The sequence below is a fragment of the Haemorhous mexicanus genome, chromosome 3 (genome assembly GCF_027477595.1).
Source record: "Haemorhous mexicanus isolate bHaeMex1 chromosome 3, bHaeMex1.pri, whole genome shotgun sequence".
In the NCBI taxonomy this organism is placed as follows: Eukaryota; Metazoa; Chordata; class Aves; order Passeriformes; family Fringillidae; genus Haemorhous; species Haemorhous mexicanus.
Genome location: NC_082343.1, coordinates 55,172,302 through 55,185,161, shown reverse-complemented (window position 1 = coordinate 55,185,161; position 12,860 = coordinate 55,172,302). Strand labels below are relative to the sequence as shown.

Sequence of the window (12,860 nt, the reverse complement as noted above, 5' to 3'; positions counted from 1 at the left end):
CAGATACATGAAACACCCATCATGAATTTTCCTTGTGATGCATTCTTTAATTAGGTGATTCACACTCACTAGCTCAGATCCTGAGTTTGGCTGAAACAGTAGCGGGAAACAGAAGGGACCCAGACTTAGACAACTGGGTTTGTTTGACTTAATTTTCTGCGGAAGCAAAGACATTAATACTATGTACACAATGCTGGCCAACCTAACATCAAGTTTTGATTGCTAGTGGCAATTTTCCACCTTTGTAACTTCCAAGAAAAATGAACACATGCCATGGAGATTTCAGAAAGTGTGTCCCTCCCCCTAAGAATAATTCTGCCAAATTTGAAAGCTTGCTAAAATACTATGGACACTTCAGAACTCCTAAAAATAACAATGCTTCAGACAACATCTTGGTGTTATCCAAAGCAGAGAACAAAACAAATCCACGTAACACATTAGAAGTGGCAACAAGGGAATCTCTCTTGTTCCCCAGAAACTGCTGCCAGGAGCCTAAGTGACCCTTAGAAAGCTCGCCAAGACAGTGGTGAGCTTTTCTGAAGTTCAAAGCATCATCTAATTTTCACGTATGAAATGCATCTACACAAATGTATGCTTTAATGAGCAAGGGAGTGCTGCCAGAGAAGGAAACCCCTTTTATTTTGTGTGCTTGAAGATTACTAACTTCATCTGTAAGAACTGACGGGTTCTTGCACAAGAGTATTTTTTAGATTCCCCTAACAATCTTTTTCTACATAGTGACCAGTTCATTGCGGTCATCTGCACTGCTGTATCAGCTAGAGATGGCATCAGCAATACTGGGAATTCAAACAGAATCCATGGTGGGATTCAAGGAGACTCATGACAGGAATCCACACAAATCATGACACAACTGCAGAGAACTTGCAGAAAAGCAGAGGGTTGCTGTCATACTCATTCCTCACACTTACACAAGAAGAGTGATTCACCTACCTGGTAAATTGCCGACTTTCCTCGTGTACTTCCATTTCTGTGCTTTTGAATTCATTCAGTTCTTTCCGTATTGCTGCCTAATAAACAATAATGATATATGCAAGCGTAAGAAATACGAATCTTCAGGAAAACAAAGAGTCTGAAAGAAATGTGGCCCTACCATTGCAGGTGTCCTAAAGTTCCCATTTCAGTTTTCCCTTACTGTAATCCACAGCTCTCACACATTTCTGATCATCAACATGAATGACTTTTCAATTAGAGTGTTCAAAGTACTCATCCACTACAAAGAAACGAAAAGCATCAAGCACCAAAAGTAAACCAAGAAACACCAAATCAACTGCATTGGGTGAACAAAGCCCACACTGAAACAGAGCACTTCTACTGACAAAAATGGGCAAGTGGTTGGATTTCCCTGATAATCACTTGCTGAGTAGGCAGACAGGAGGGGATTCTATCTCCAGGCACAGCCCTGAGGAGCTGGTGAGTCACTCTGCCAGCACAGGCACTGTGTACACAGCAGGGTCCTTGTATCTTCCCTCTGGCAACAGGACTTCAGGAATGCAAGATGAACAGCATTTTTTTTTAAGTGGAATTAGTCACTTGGTTTGATTCATTTTATGTAAAATGACATTAATTATTTGGACATTTCAGGCTTGGATTTTTAGTTGGCAGATACTAAAGAACAGCAGAAATTCAGTACAGTTTGTAAATGCCTTGTTGCTTACAATTTACTTCATCAAGTAATAAATACAGTTTCTGAAATATTCTAATATATACTACGAGGGGTTTTGTTTCTATGCCACACACCTTCCTACCTTCACTGTTAAAGGAAGTGACAGTTTATTTTTACTCATTCTTTTCTTTAACCACTTTAAAACAAGACAGTATCATTTCATTAATCCCTAAAGAAATGTCATCTAGTGTGCATGCCTTTCAGTGCAGAACAGACAAGCAGCATGATAAAATTATAGCATCAGCAGGCTGCAGTCTTATAAATGATAAACTTTGCTTTAAGCAGGGGTGGTCGTGTTTAGCCACAACAGCATGCTTACATGAGGCTGCTGTAGAGCTAGTGAAGAAGCAGTGATTTCTGAGCACCAAATCAGCAACAAAGACAGCAGAGCTCCATCTCTGTTATATAGCTGCAGCATAATTTTCCACTCCTACTGGAATTAGAAGAATGATTTCTCTGGGAAAAAACAGGACAAGGGAGTTTTCAGGCAACCCCAAATCTGCTTTTCTGCTAGGGCCAACAAACTTGGAGCTGACAGGATCAGCCTTGGGCACCTGTTAATTACAAAATGAATTGAGACTAAAAACCGCTACCCTGAAGTAGGTAGGAAACTCCATTGTTTTCTTCTAGTGCAGTTTACCCTGGTTGAACCTCTGTCGAAGTGGAGGTGCTGGATCCTCTAACCTCCCATAGACTATGGGAGGACTAGACAGTGCTCAACATCTCCCATAACCAACATCTACAAACACTTCTGACTACATTTTTAACTATTTCACCTTGACCTGATACAACTGTCAGATGAGCTGTAAATTTTAAAATATTAATATTAAAATACAAGCTGAAATAAAATCAATGCTTCACTACCCTTAGCTAAAATAGAGTGGGTTCATGCACACACCACTTTTCATGTCAAGCACAGCTCACTGAAGTTTCATAAAGTCCACACATCTTGGTTTGGACCCAGCGCTTTAAGAGCCAGAACTTTGGACTACCTGAATCTTACAGCTCTCCTTTCATTAAGTAGTATAGGAGGGAAATGGAAGAGTACCTTATGGTAATCTTTGACTAATATTTTTTTTAAAATGAGAATCACAGGATCATTTGTCTCATCCTTTGTAGTCAGGCAGCAGGGCTATATTAACTGTAGGATGTTAGGGGCAAACTTCCCAAGAAGGTGTGCTGCATGCACATGGTCAGTCTCTGCACTGGTGGTTATGGCCAAGAACCTTGAGGAGGATGGAGCAGCTTCTGCCTTTTATTCACTCAAATGAGTGGCAAAAGCAACTCCTGGTAGCAGTGACACAGACTTCTGCCTGCAAACCCCTGCATGAATTCCCTCAGATGTGGGCCACCTTTGGTGAACTTTTATCTGTCTTAGCAAGGTTTTAACACATAGAAAACAAAGATTAGAGATTCTGACCCAAACTGTCATAATGGAGGTGTAAAATATGCTCATAATAGGCACCTGAGTGGGTTTTCTTAGCTGCAGGAAGTAGATGCACAGTAGCACCATGACAATCTCGCTGTCACCAGCAGATGTCATTTGTGATGCTGGCAATCAAGAGAATGTAAACCAGAGGAAAGCTCCCCAAAAGTGACAGATGAAAGCATTTTCTTATAATCTACATTTGTGCCTTGCCTTATCTGCAGGAGTTAGCCTGGCCCAAGGCTTGTCAGCACGACGGTCGTAATCCGGAGATTCCGTGACCTCCACGTACTCGTTAAATCGAAGGATTCTTCTCGCTTGAAGTTCAGCCACTGTAGGCCTCAGACTGAGCTGTAAGCGGGAGGTAGAAAATAGTATGCTTTATAAGAAGAAATAAAATAAAAGAGGAGGGTATGATGTAATCTCAAGAGAACTTTAATGGTATTTCTAAATAGGGTCACTTTCAGGTGTCTAAAAAAAGGCACCATCCTGGGAGTGCTGCGCAGGAATGGGGAAGCAGCCTAACCTGATTTCTTCGATTATAAAAATAGTCTTTGTTAGGCAGGTCACAGAGAATCATGACAGTTATCCCTGGAATGTTAATTGTGACTTTGCAACTGGCACTATCCCATTAGGCCATCTGCATTAATGGTTATACCATGTTAAAATTGTAATATCAAAAATATGTGACATTTGGAAGTATCTGCCTAATAAAAAACCCTTGGTTTTGACCATCTAGGGGTCATTATAATGCCAAATTGTTTCAGTCACCTCAAACAATATTCACTTTAATTAACTAAGGATGATCATATTAAGGAAACTGTATTTTTGCAGAGACAGGCAGACCAGGGATACTTTTGAAAACTCCTCCCATCCTCTCCCAGAACAGGCCTGTAACTGCTCCATTTCCAGGGACAATGAGCATGATCCCACCTGCAGAAGCTAAGACCACTGATGTGGTTAGGAAAGCACTGAGGGGATGTCATAGGGGTCACATTGTTTTGCTGCCCTCTCCATTGCTCTAGGGAAGAGTGGATCTACAGGTGTGGCTGCCCTTGATCATATGTGACAGGGGTGGTCATGCTACAGAAGAAAACTGTCACTTATGTCCCCTGCTTAGAAACAGCAATAAGGCCAGACTCGGTATGCTTCTCCAGGTGTGGGGAGCTGGACAGGATGGGGTTTCCCCCAACACGGGCTTGGCTTGTATTGCTTTTTAAGCAGATTTCTAATCTGGGAAAATGACTGATGAACATTTGCAGCAGTGTCTATACACTGAGTTTTAGATTCTTATGAAACATAATTCTATGTACAAAAATACACAATACAAAAAGCACATCATCACCTTTCTACTGAGTCTACGTTTTATTTCTCTTTTGGCTTCCTGTTCCTCTTCTTCATTCTTCTCTGTTTTCAGAAGAGATAAAAAGCAGTGAATATTTAAGTATTATAACTGCACATACTGTATTTCTCTTGGTTGAAAGCTTCAGAACTCCAAGTCCTGGCTCATGTTTCCTCATATTTCTGGATGATGCCGCCTGTGTTGTCTGCTTTTTGGCTTTTGTATGCTCTCATTCTTTTCCCTATCCGCATTTCCCCTGATTCTGTAGACATCTCAAGTCAACTGTGGGTCACGAGCACAGCAAAGAGAAGGTGCCTGTCATTTCCTTTCTGTGTACCAGCAAGCAAGTACCCTGAAAGAGTTGCCTGATGTTTCAATTACTTATTTTAACATTACAATCACTGTTGCTTTTACTTCCAACATTGATTTTAGAATAAGAGTCTAATTTATAAATGCCAAGTGAAAATTTTACTCTGAGTATTTGAATTACCCAAGTTTCTTCTACTGCTACAGACATGAATCAATGACATTTGTTTCACTGTCATTTGTCAGCAAATTGGTTTTATTATATACTTTTTTTTTCTGGTTTTATAATGGGGGCATATGATCCAACACTCAAGCCCTCTTGGTTAAGGGCCACTGGCTGGACCAGTACAGCAGAAAATGATGTCCATTTTTAGAATATATTTGGGCATATGAATGAAACAATTTCCTTTAAAAAAAATTTCTGTTCTAACCAAACTTGATTTCTTGACTGCCAGTGAAAAGCACACTTAGAAAGACATGTTCATGTGGGCTCAGCATATTTTTAAATTGATGTATGGTTTGAAGGACAGTATTTGCCCTTTCAGTCCAACTCTGATGGTTAAATGCAGTTTTGTGGCTGAAATATCCCACCTAGAGAAATACATAAAATTCTGATCCTGTTTTATTCATGGTTGGGGATTACAGACTCCGCATTACAGTTCAAGGCTAACCATAAATTTAAAGAAATTCCTTTGTTCTGGATGCAGCCAACTTGTATAGATGAAAAGGGAGTTTTAAAACCTGTTATAGTTGTATTTGCCCTGTTTCCTATGGCCAGTCTGCTGTCAGTAGAGGTGACCTGGCCTGAGGAGAATTTCTGCGTAATGACTTTCACACTGGAGACAATGTTATGACTGGATGCCTCATGGTACTTGCAGATATCCTTTGCTTACTCAATTGCTTTCCTTTAAGAAGAATATCAGGGAAAGGAGGAGAGGACAAATTATAAAAATAAAAAGTGAGAAGGGAAAAAGTAGGAAAAAGGCAATGCTTGCCCAAGATCTGCTCTGTGAGAAGACTCCCACACTTAGAACAGGTTTCCAAGAGCAAGGTGCAATCGCACAGCCTTGCTGCCAGGATTAGGTTGGATTTCAGGTTGATGGTGATGTTACTGAGATACTGAAATATGGACGTAATTTATGGTTTATTAATTGCTTTTCTGTTAAATGGAAAAGAAATGGATAGCCTGTTTCCATAGAGGAACTGTAAATGGACTCAAACTGAAGAATAACTGTAACTGGAGAGTTATAGATTAATCTACAGTTTGATTTTTTAAATTAATGTATTCATCAATAAATAAATTTGGTATATTTAAGGACTTATAACTTAAAAGGATAACCAATCTCATAATATCCTCACCTAAAAAAGTCAAAAGGCCTCTAGTTGTTTTGAGACAGATAAATCATCCATAGGCTTTTGTTTAAACATCCTGTCTTTGCAATCAATAGACACAGTAGCTGAGGTAATTAAACACAAACTATTACTTTGGGGTTCCATTCACTTGGGAATCATGCGACATAAAAAATTTTGTTCCCTCATGAATGGAGTTGCTTAAGTCCTACCTTGGACAATCTCCAGTGGCAGACATAGCAGTAAAAAAGACAATTGAATCTACACATCACTGTACCGCCCTTTCCTTATTTTAGTTTGGAAAATATGCTGTGCATTATTCATATCTTGGCCTTTCTTTGCTGTCTAAACCACAGTGTTTCCTAAGAAGAAGCAATAAGATGCTTCATGTAAGAAACAGGGGCTCATGCTGCTTAATGTATGCCTTAAGGAAGAACTACCAACAGCATGGCACCTGAAATAGTGTTTCTTTGTATTTTGGGGGAGGATAAAATATTTTAAAAATCTTTCTCTAGATATTTAGGAAGGTTGAAGGTTAGCTGCCCATCCCAAGCTGTGAAGCCAGATCCCTGTGGAGAGCAGATGATTGCACGGCAGGATGGGAGACAAGGGGAAACCCCCCAAAAGGGCAAGCATCTTAGTGACTGGGCAGAGGGTCTAGGTACCCCTTGGAGCAGGCCATATTCTGGAGGATAATTCCAACAGGAGGCACCATGAGCTTCTTTAAATCCTGGGAAAAGCAGGAGAGGATCAAACCCATGGGGAACAGACAGTCTTCTGCATGAGAGGTCAGGGACAGGATTTTATACATTCAAATTGGTTTACTTCTGGGAATAAAACTCAAGAGGTAAAGGAAATGGACTTAAATCTTGTGGCTGCTAGGAATATACTGAATCTGCTGTTTGGCACATGGGCCCCTGTCTCTGCCACTGACTTGTACCTAAAGCACCAATTTCCCACTTCCAACCTGCTGGGCAGAGTCTTGCTTTAAGCCTGGTGCTACAGAAACGCTGCCTGGATACAAATACCTACAAACAGTAAAAACTACAGTGTGTTTTTGGTCTTTTAAGGTAAAAGTTTTGAAAGTTGCTGTAGGGAGTTAGGAAGATGTGTGGTGCTAAAAATAATGGGTCTGGTATTCCTGGTTCCTGTAGGTGTTGTGGAAAATTCCAGCCAGAGGGCCAAGATTTAGCTGCAGGTACGAAGTGACTCATTTGGCCAAACAGGAACACATTAATGCACAGGAACACACTTATCACTGCTTACCACCTTAAAAGCAGATCTAATCTGTGTGATGTGGAGAGAGAAAATATAAACACAGCGTTCTCAGCTGCAAGTCCCCTCCTCAGATGTCCTGCTGCTGCCCTACTGGCAAAGAACCAGCCCAGCGAGCGCCCTTTGCTTGCAGAAGTCTCTGATTAGATCCCAGCAAAACTATGGCTTCCCTCCTTCCCTCCCTGCAATTCCTAGGAGGTCAAACTGGGATTTGACTCCTAATTGAAACAATTTTGTTTAGCATCAGTTATTGTGGCCGTCAAGTTAAATAATCCCCCAGTCAAAGCCAAACAAGCAGCTTCCCTGTCATCTATACATTATTGCTCCTGCAACTTTTACCACATTACATCTGGTCACCTTCTGTTCTGTGGGACAATTTTTTTGTAGCAGAAGGGGAGCAGAAAAGAGTCCTGCCTGAGGACTGCTCAATTCTTGACCAAAATGTACTCCTGGAGCATAAAACCGAACTTTCCATTGTGTCCCTATGGGATTAGCTATGTTTAGAGTTCTCTGTGGGCTTGCTAAGGAAAGAGAAAGAAAAGACAAACAAAGCACTTGCTTCTAGCAGTGCTCTGAAATGCACAAAGCTGTTTCTCTTTCCTGGTTTTACAAGCAAAGATAATCATTAATATTCCTTAACAAGCATCGAGAGCTAAACCCCATTTTCTACAAAGAGATTACTGGCAGGCATGCAGGTGCACTGTACAAGAATTTCACTGTCCCTTACAAATACAGGGGAAAAATTACAGTTATCTTAATCTGAAATTCTTGGAAGACGAAAAGGTTTCTTTTGCCATAATGCAATACTATAATTACTGCTGGTTCAAAGCCAGTGTACAAGAAGCCTGCCTTTATAAAAAACACAGGGCTTTATGTATTCCTTCAAGTGGACTCTTAAGTTGTCGAAACTTTGTTTTAGTGTGGGAAGTCTCAGAATTCTGGATAGTTTTATCCAAACAGTTTTTAAACAAATCCGCCTGTAATGTCTTGCGATGGTACTTGGAAACAGGATTTTCAGTAACTGGTTTATCTGGAAGTATTATCAAAACAAAACTTCTTGCTCACTAGCAAGAAAAACAAACTTGCTCACTAACTGGAAATACAAAAAAAAAAGAAAAAAAGCAGGGATTTTTTTTCAGAACCTCTTAGAAGATTTGGGCTGAACTTTATCCTGAAGTAAACATTTGGACCTTTACCACTTACTGTAACCTCAAAGTCTGATAAATATTACTCAAAACAATACATCCGCTTAGCTGCAGTTTACATACACACAATAATATAACTCTTTCTCCCCATCCACTACTTAAAAAATATGAGGAGGGAAACTTTATGAAAGAAATCCCAACTTACTCTCAAAAGCTTACTACACCAACAAAGGCATTTAAGATGTGTAAACATTTTCAAATGATCCACAGGAAGGAATGGCAATAATTTTGATGTAAAATAAAAGTGCCTTATGGTTTAGAGAGAACTTGCACCCTGAAAGGACTCTGAGTCAGACTCTCATCACAAACCCTGTCTTGGTTTTGGTTTGCTTTGGTTTTAACAGATCACTTTCAACTTGAAATATTTTATATCTCAGTGATGAGCAAAAAGCAGTTCCTCCACGTGCTCGCAAGGGTCTCTATGATTTTTTGTGATTTACAATTCTGCTTCCCAGCCTTCATTTTTTGCTCTCTCTGGCCTCTTTAAGACACCCCCCCAGCAGCAGCAGGGGAGGATGGCAGGAGGCACTGAGTGCAAAGCCTGGTGTGCTGCCAAAAGCTTAAAGTAAACAAGCTGAAACAGGAGAGGAAATCTATTAACTGCTTTCCAGTCTTGAGCTACTTATTGCAAAAGCAGTGAATGGAATAAACACTGGCAAAAGGGGATACTAAATACATCACAAGTTTGCTGCTGGGTTGGTCACCTCGAGATAAGTGAGAAAGGGCAATAAGGGAGCCCAGCTGGTGCTCCCAGCTCAGTGGCCGTATTCTAGCCCACCAAAGATGCTTTGGATTTACCCTTCTCACACAGTCCAGCATAAGCAGTTTGTCATATATAAAAAAAAATGTTCTTATTTCCAATTTTATTTTTATTTATCTATGAAATTTAGAGGTTTGGAAATTACAGTTTTAGAAAGTCTATTCACTTTATGTGCCGGACAGGAGTCCCCTGATCCCTCTCCTGTGCAAGTATGAACTGTAGCTTCCCTTTTCAGTAAGATATGGCACTACTTGGCATTTGAGAGCTCAAACAACAGCAGTAAGATTTTATTAGCATTTTGTTATCAGGATGGTTTGCCTGAAAGCCAATAATTGCCCTCTCCCTGATTTGCTAGCCTGAGCAAGTGACAGAGTCATCAGTCCATGGATGCTGTCAGGTAAACATCCCATTTTCTTTTCTTCCCTTCCCATTAGCATGCTACACGTCAGGGCTGACACCAGGATTGCACAGATGAGCTCCAGCTTTACTGAACAATTGCTGGAAATAACATAACAGCATCATACCAACTCTTTGTTCAGGTGTGAGAAATTCTCATGCCTTAAGAGTTTTTTTGTTTGCTATTTGTGTGATTTTTGATTTATTGCTATGAAGTGTATTTTCTTCATTTATTTCTTCAACTTAACCATCAAGTACTTGCCACCTCTGCCAGATGAACACAGGACTAGGTGGAGCTGGGCATGGCACCTGTTGCACTGTGTGTTTAGGTAACATCTTTCTTATGGAAAGATTCATAAAGGAAGACAAAACAATGCTTGTTCTGAAGAGTTTGCCAGCCAAAAAACAGAAGCAACATAAATGGCAGAATAGGCATAAAGGGTAAACATCTAATGTACTTCCTCCACCCTCGACTATTTGAATTACAGACGTTTTTTCAGCAGGGATATGAGGAAGGATTTAATCAATGGGAAGATATTCAGTGAGAATCTCATGCATGTTTCAGTATAGAAGACATTTATGTCAGAAGTGAATATGAAGGCCAGCATGCTGAAATAATTGGTATATACCTATTGACTTTCTGCTGAGCACTTTGCCTTTCCTCTTTCTACTCTTCCTTCCAACCTCTGCCCTTCCATCCCACCTGCACCTCCAACTGATATTCCTTTCTTCTCCTCCTCCTCATAAAAATCAGGTGGAAGGTTAACCGGCCTAGAACTATTTATAAAGGGTATCCAAGTCATTCCTGGTCTTTGGGACCAGCTTCAAGAAGTGAGATTGGGACAAGTAAAATTTGGCATATTCAATAAATGGAATTTTCAAAGCTACAATTACAGGTGAGTGTATAAATCAAGTGTTGACACGTTATTTTCTAGAACATCATTTCTCTCTAGTTATGGTTCTAATACTGGAGCAACAATGATGGGCTTCTATATGAATCCAACACATGCTCCCTTTCTAAGCAAACACTGTATGAAACTTGAATGAAATACTTACGCTTCAGGATATTTCTTTGCTCCAGCTCTTCAGTTGTGGGCCTCTGGCTAAGTCTCCTGTGAGAACAAAGTAAGTGACTGATTTAAAACCAGACCTAAATGACACATTAGGATTTGTAATACTGCTTAAAAAATGTAATTTCTGGAAGTAATTTCCAGGCAGTTACAATAACTGCTCATGTAACCAGAGTGGCCATTTGTTTTAAAAGATGTAGTGTTGCCATTTGAACACACGAATAACTGATACTTGAATAATATTACAGAATTTGTAGCAGAAAATTTAAAGTCCTCACAGGTATAATTTTATTAATAAATCCATGTAATTTCTTTGTTCCCAAGTACCATCATTACAATCAGTTGTGCAATTGTTAGATTATTCTCAGGTATTTTGAATGAATTTTGATATTTTTGATTTTTTGAAGTCTTACTAAAGGTTTTTAAAAAACCAAAACCAACAAAATCCATAAGCTGTTAATTCCTCATTAATTTGTATGTACAATACAATTGTGAGCTTTACCTGAAACCTAATTTTATTTAGTTACCTAAATATAACAACTGCCATTACAAAACCCCCAAACTGAGATAATAATTTTCTGATTTGTACATGGTTGATGTTGTCTCTGTGTTTACTAAACAAGTCCACTTGTTCCCTTGAGGAAAGGAGCAAGAAAATTTTCAGCAGTAAAACTTATTTTGCAGGTGTGTTCAAGATAGGTGTCTGTTCATCTACACTCACACAGTTCACTACAGGCTGTCTTTAGCCTCATCACACTCATCCAATTCAAATCACTCTTGGACTTAGAGATTTGTCCCAGAGGACTGGCAGGTTTACCACAGGTGACCAATCCCAGCTGTAGGAAGTCCCAGGTGGGGACCTGACTCAACCCTGACTGAGCTGTGGGAACAGATTTTCCACAGACCCTGATGCTGCCAGGGGCTGACCGCCAGCCCAGGAATTTTTAAGAAACTGGCATCAAACTTGGATGTGATTTTGGGTATGAGCACAGCCCTGGTGTACACAGATCTTGTCTCCTGCCACCAAAGCACAGCTGTGTGCATTGCCTTTCAGGTCTCCAGCAGAACCCCAAAGCAGCTTCTGCAGCTTCTCCCCAAGGGAGGACTGACAAGCAGGATGTGATCACCAGAGCTGGGAGCTGTTCAGGAAAGCAATGATAACAACCACCCCTCTTTATTGGCAGAAGGAAAATGACCCTTGGGCTCTGCACAGTAGATGTATCACTCTTGCAGTTCAGTAATGAAATAGCTGCCTTGGCCAGACACCCAGATCACAGAGCAACTCAGCTCATCTTCTGGGTGTTGATGCAGGGCTGTGTACTCTGTACCGGAGCAGTACCAACTGGACTACCCCATATCTGGGAATCTCCAAAAAACACAGGACATCCTCCAAATCTGGACAACATTACTGAGGCAAACAGAAACAGGGACAGGTCTAGCAAAATACAGGCATGTTGTAGTCTTTTCTCAGAGACCACAAAAGCCAAAATAAACATGAAAGTTTTTTTTGGAAAAACCTTTGTAAAAGGCAAGTGAATTTTTTTCTGCAATGTTCCCAAGTCCAGAAGGAGAAAGTAACAGACATCCCATAGCAGTTTAACAGCTGGAGGAAGATGTGCCTCAGCGCTGGGTACAGTGAAACACTAAACACTGACCAGCTAATCTTCTTTTGCTGGAATCAGCATGTGATAATGAAGGACTTGGAGAGCCAGGGGAAGAGGAGAAGGGTCAGAAGGGAAAACATGCACAGGCATGCTCTGTGGGTCAGGAACTAGTGCTCTGCCTGAGATAGGTATACAAGTGGAAATTCTGCTAACAAATCTGGGAAAGAAAGAGAACCATGACATTGTTTGTTGTGGAGTCATTCTTACCCTCTTCCTTTTCTTTCCTTTTTTAACCAAAGTACCTAAACCCCCAAAGGCTCTCAGATTTTGTTTCTTGCAGGACAAAAAAATCTATTATTGAAAGTTTAAAGTTTTGTGAGAAATAAACCCACCATTTTCCAGACAGTTGTACCACAAAGATCCTGCAGAGCACATTGGGCTG

At 40.3% G+C, this 12,860-nt stretch overlaps 1 protein-coding gene across 5 annotated transcripts in view; it reads right to left on the bottom strand.

The window, feature by feature from the left end:
- PHACTR2 (phosphatase and actin regulator 2) overlaps positions 1–12,860 on the bottom strand; it is a 133,573-nt gene that overhangs the window by 8,317 nt on the left and 112,396 nt on the right. For 3 of the 5 annotated variants that reach the window (XM_059841880.1, XM_059841882.1, XM_059841881.1), the window contains 4 exons: positions 10,801–10,856; positions 4,456–4,517; positions 3,324–3,461; positions 952–1,028 (listed from right to left, as the gene is read on the bottom strand). In XM_059841880.1, coding sequence (XP_059697863.1) covers positions 952–1,028; positions 3,324–3,461; positions 4,456–4,517; positions 10,801–10,856 — 333 coding nt within the window. Of the gene's footprint in view, positions 1–951; positions 1,029–3,323; positions 3,462–4,455; positions 4,735–10,800; positions 10,857–12,860 lie in introns of those variants that run through there. The other 2 variants (XR_009485824.1, XM_059841883.1) reach the window with 2 other exon arrangements.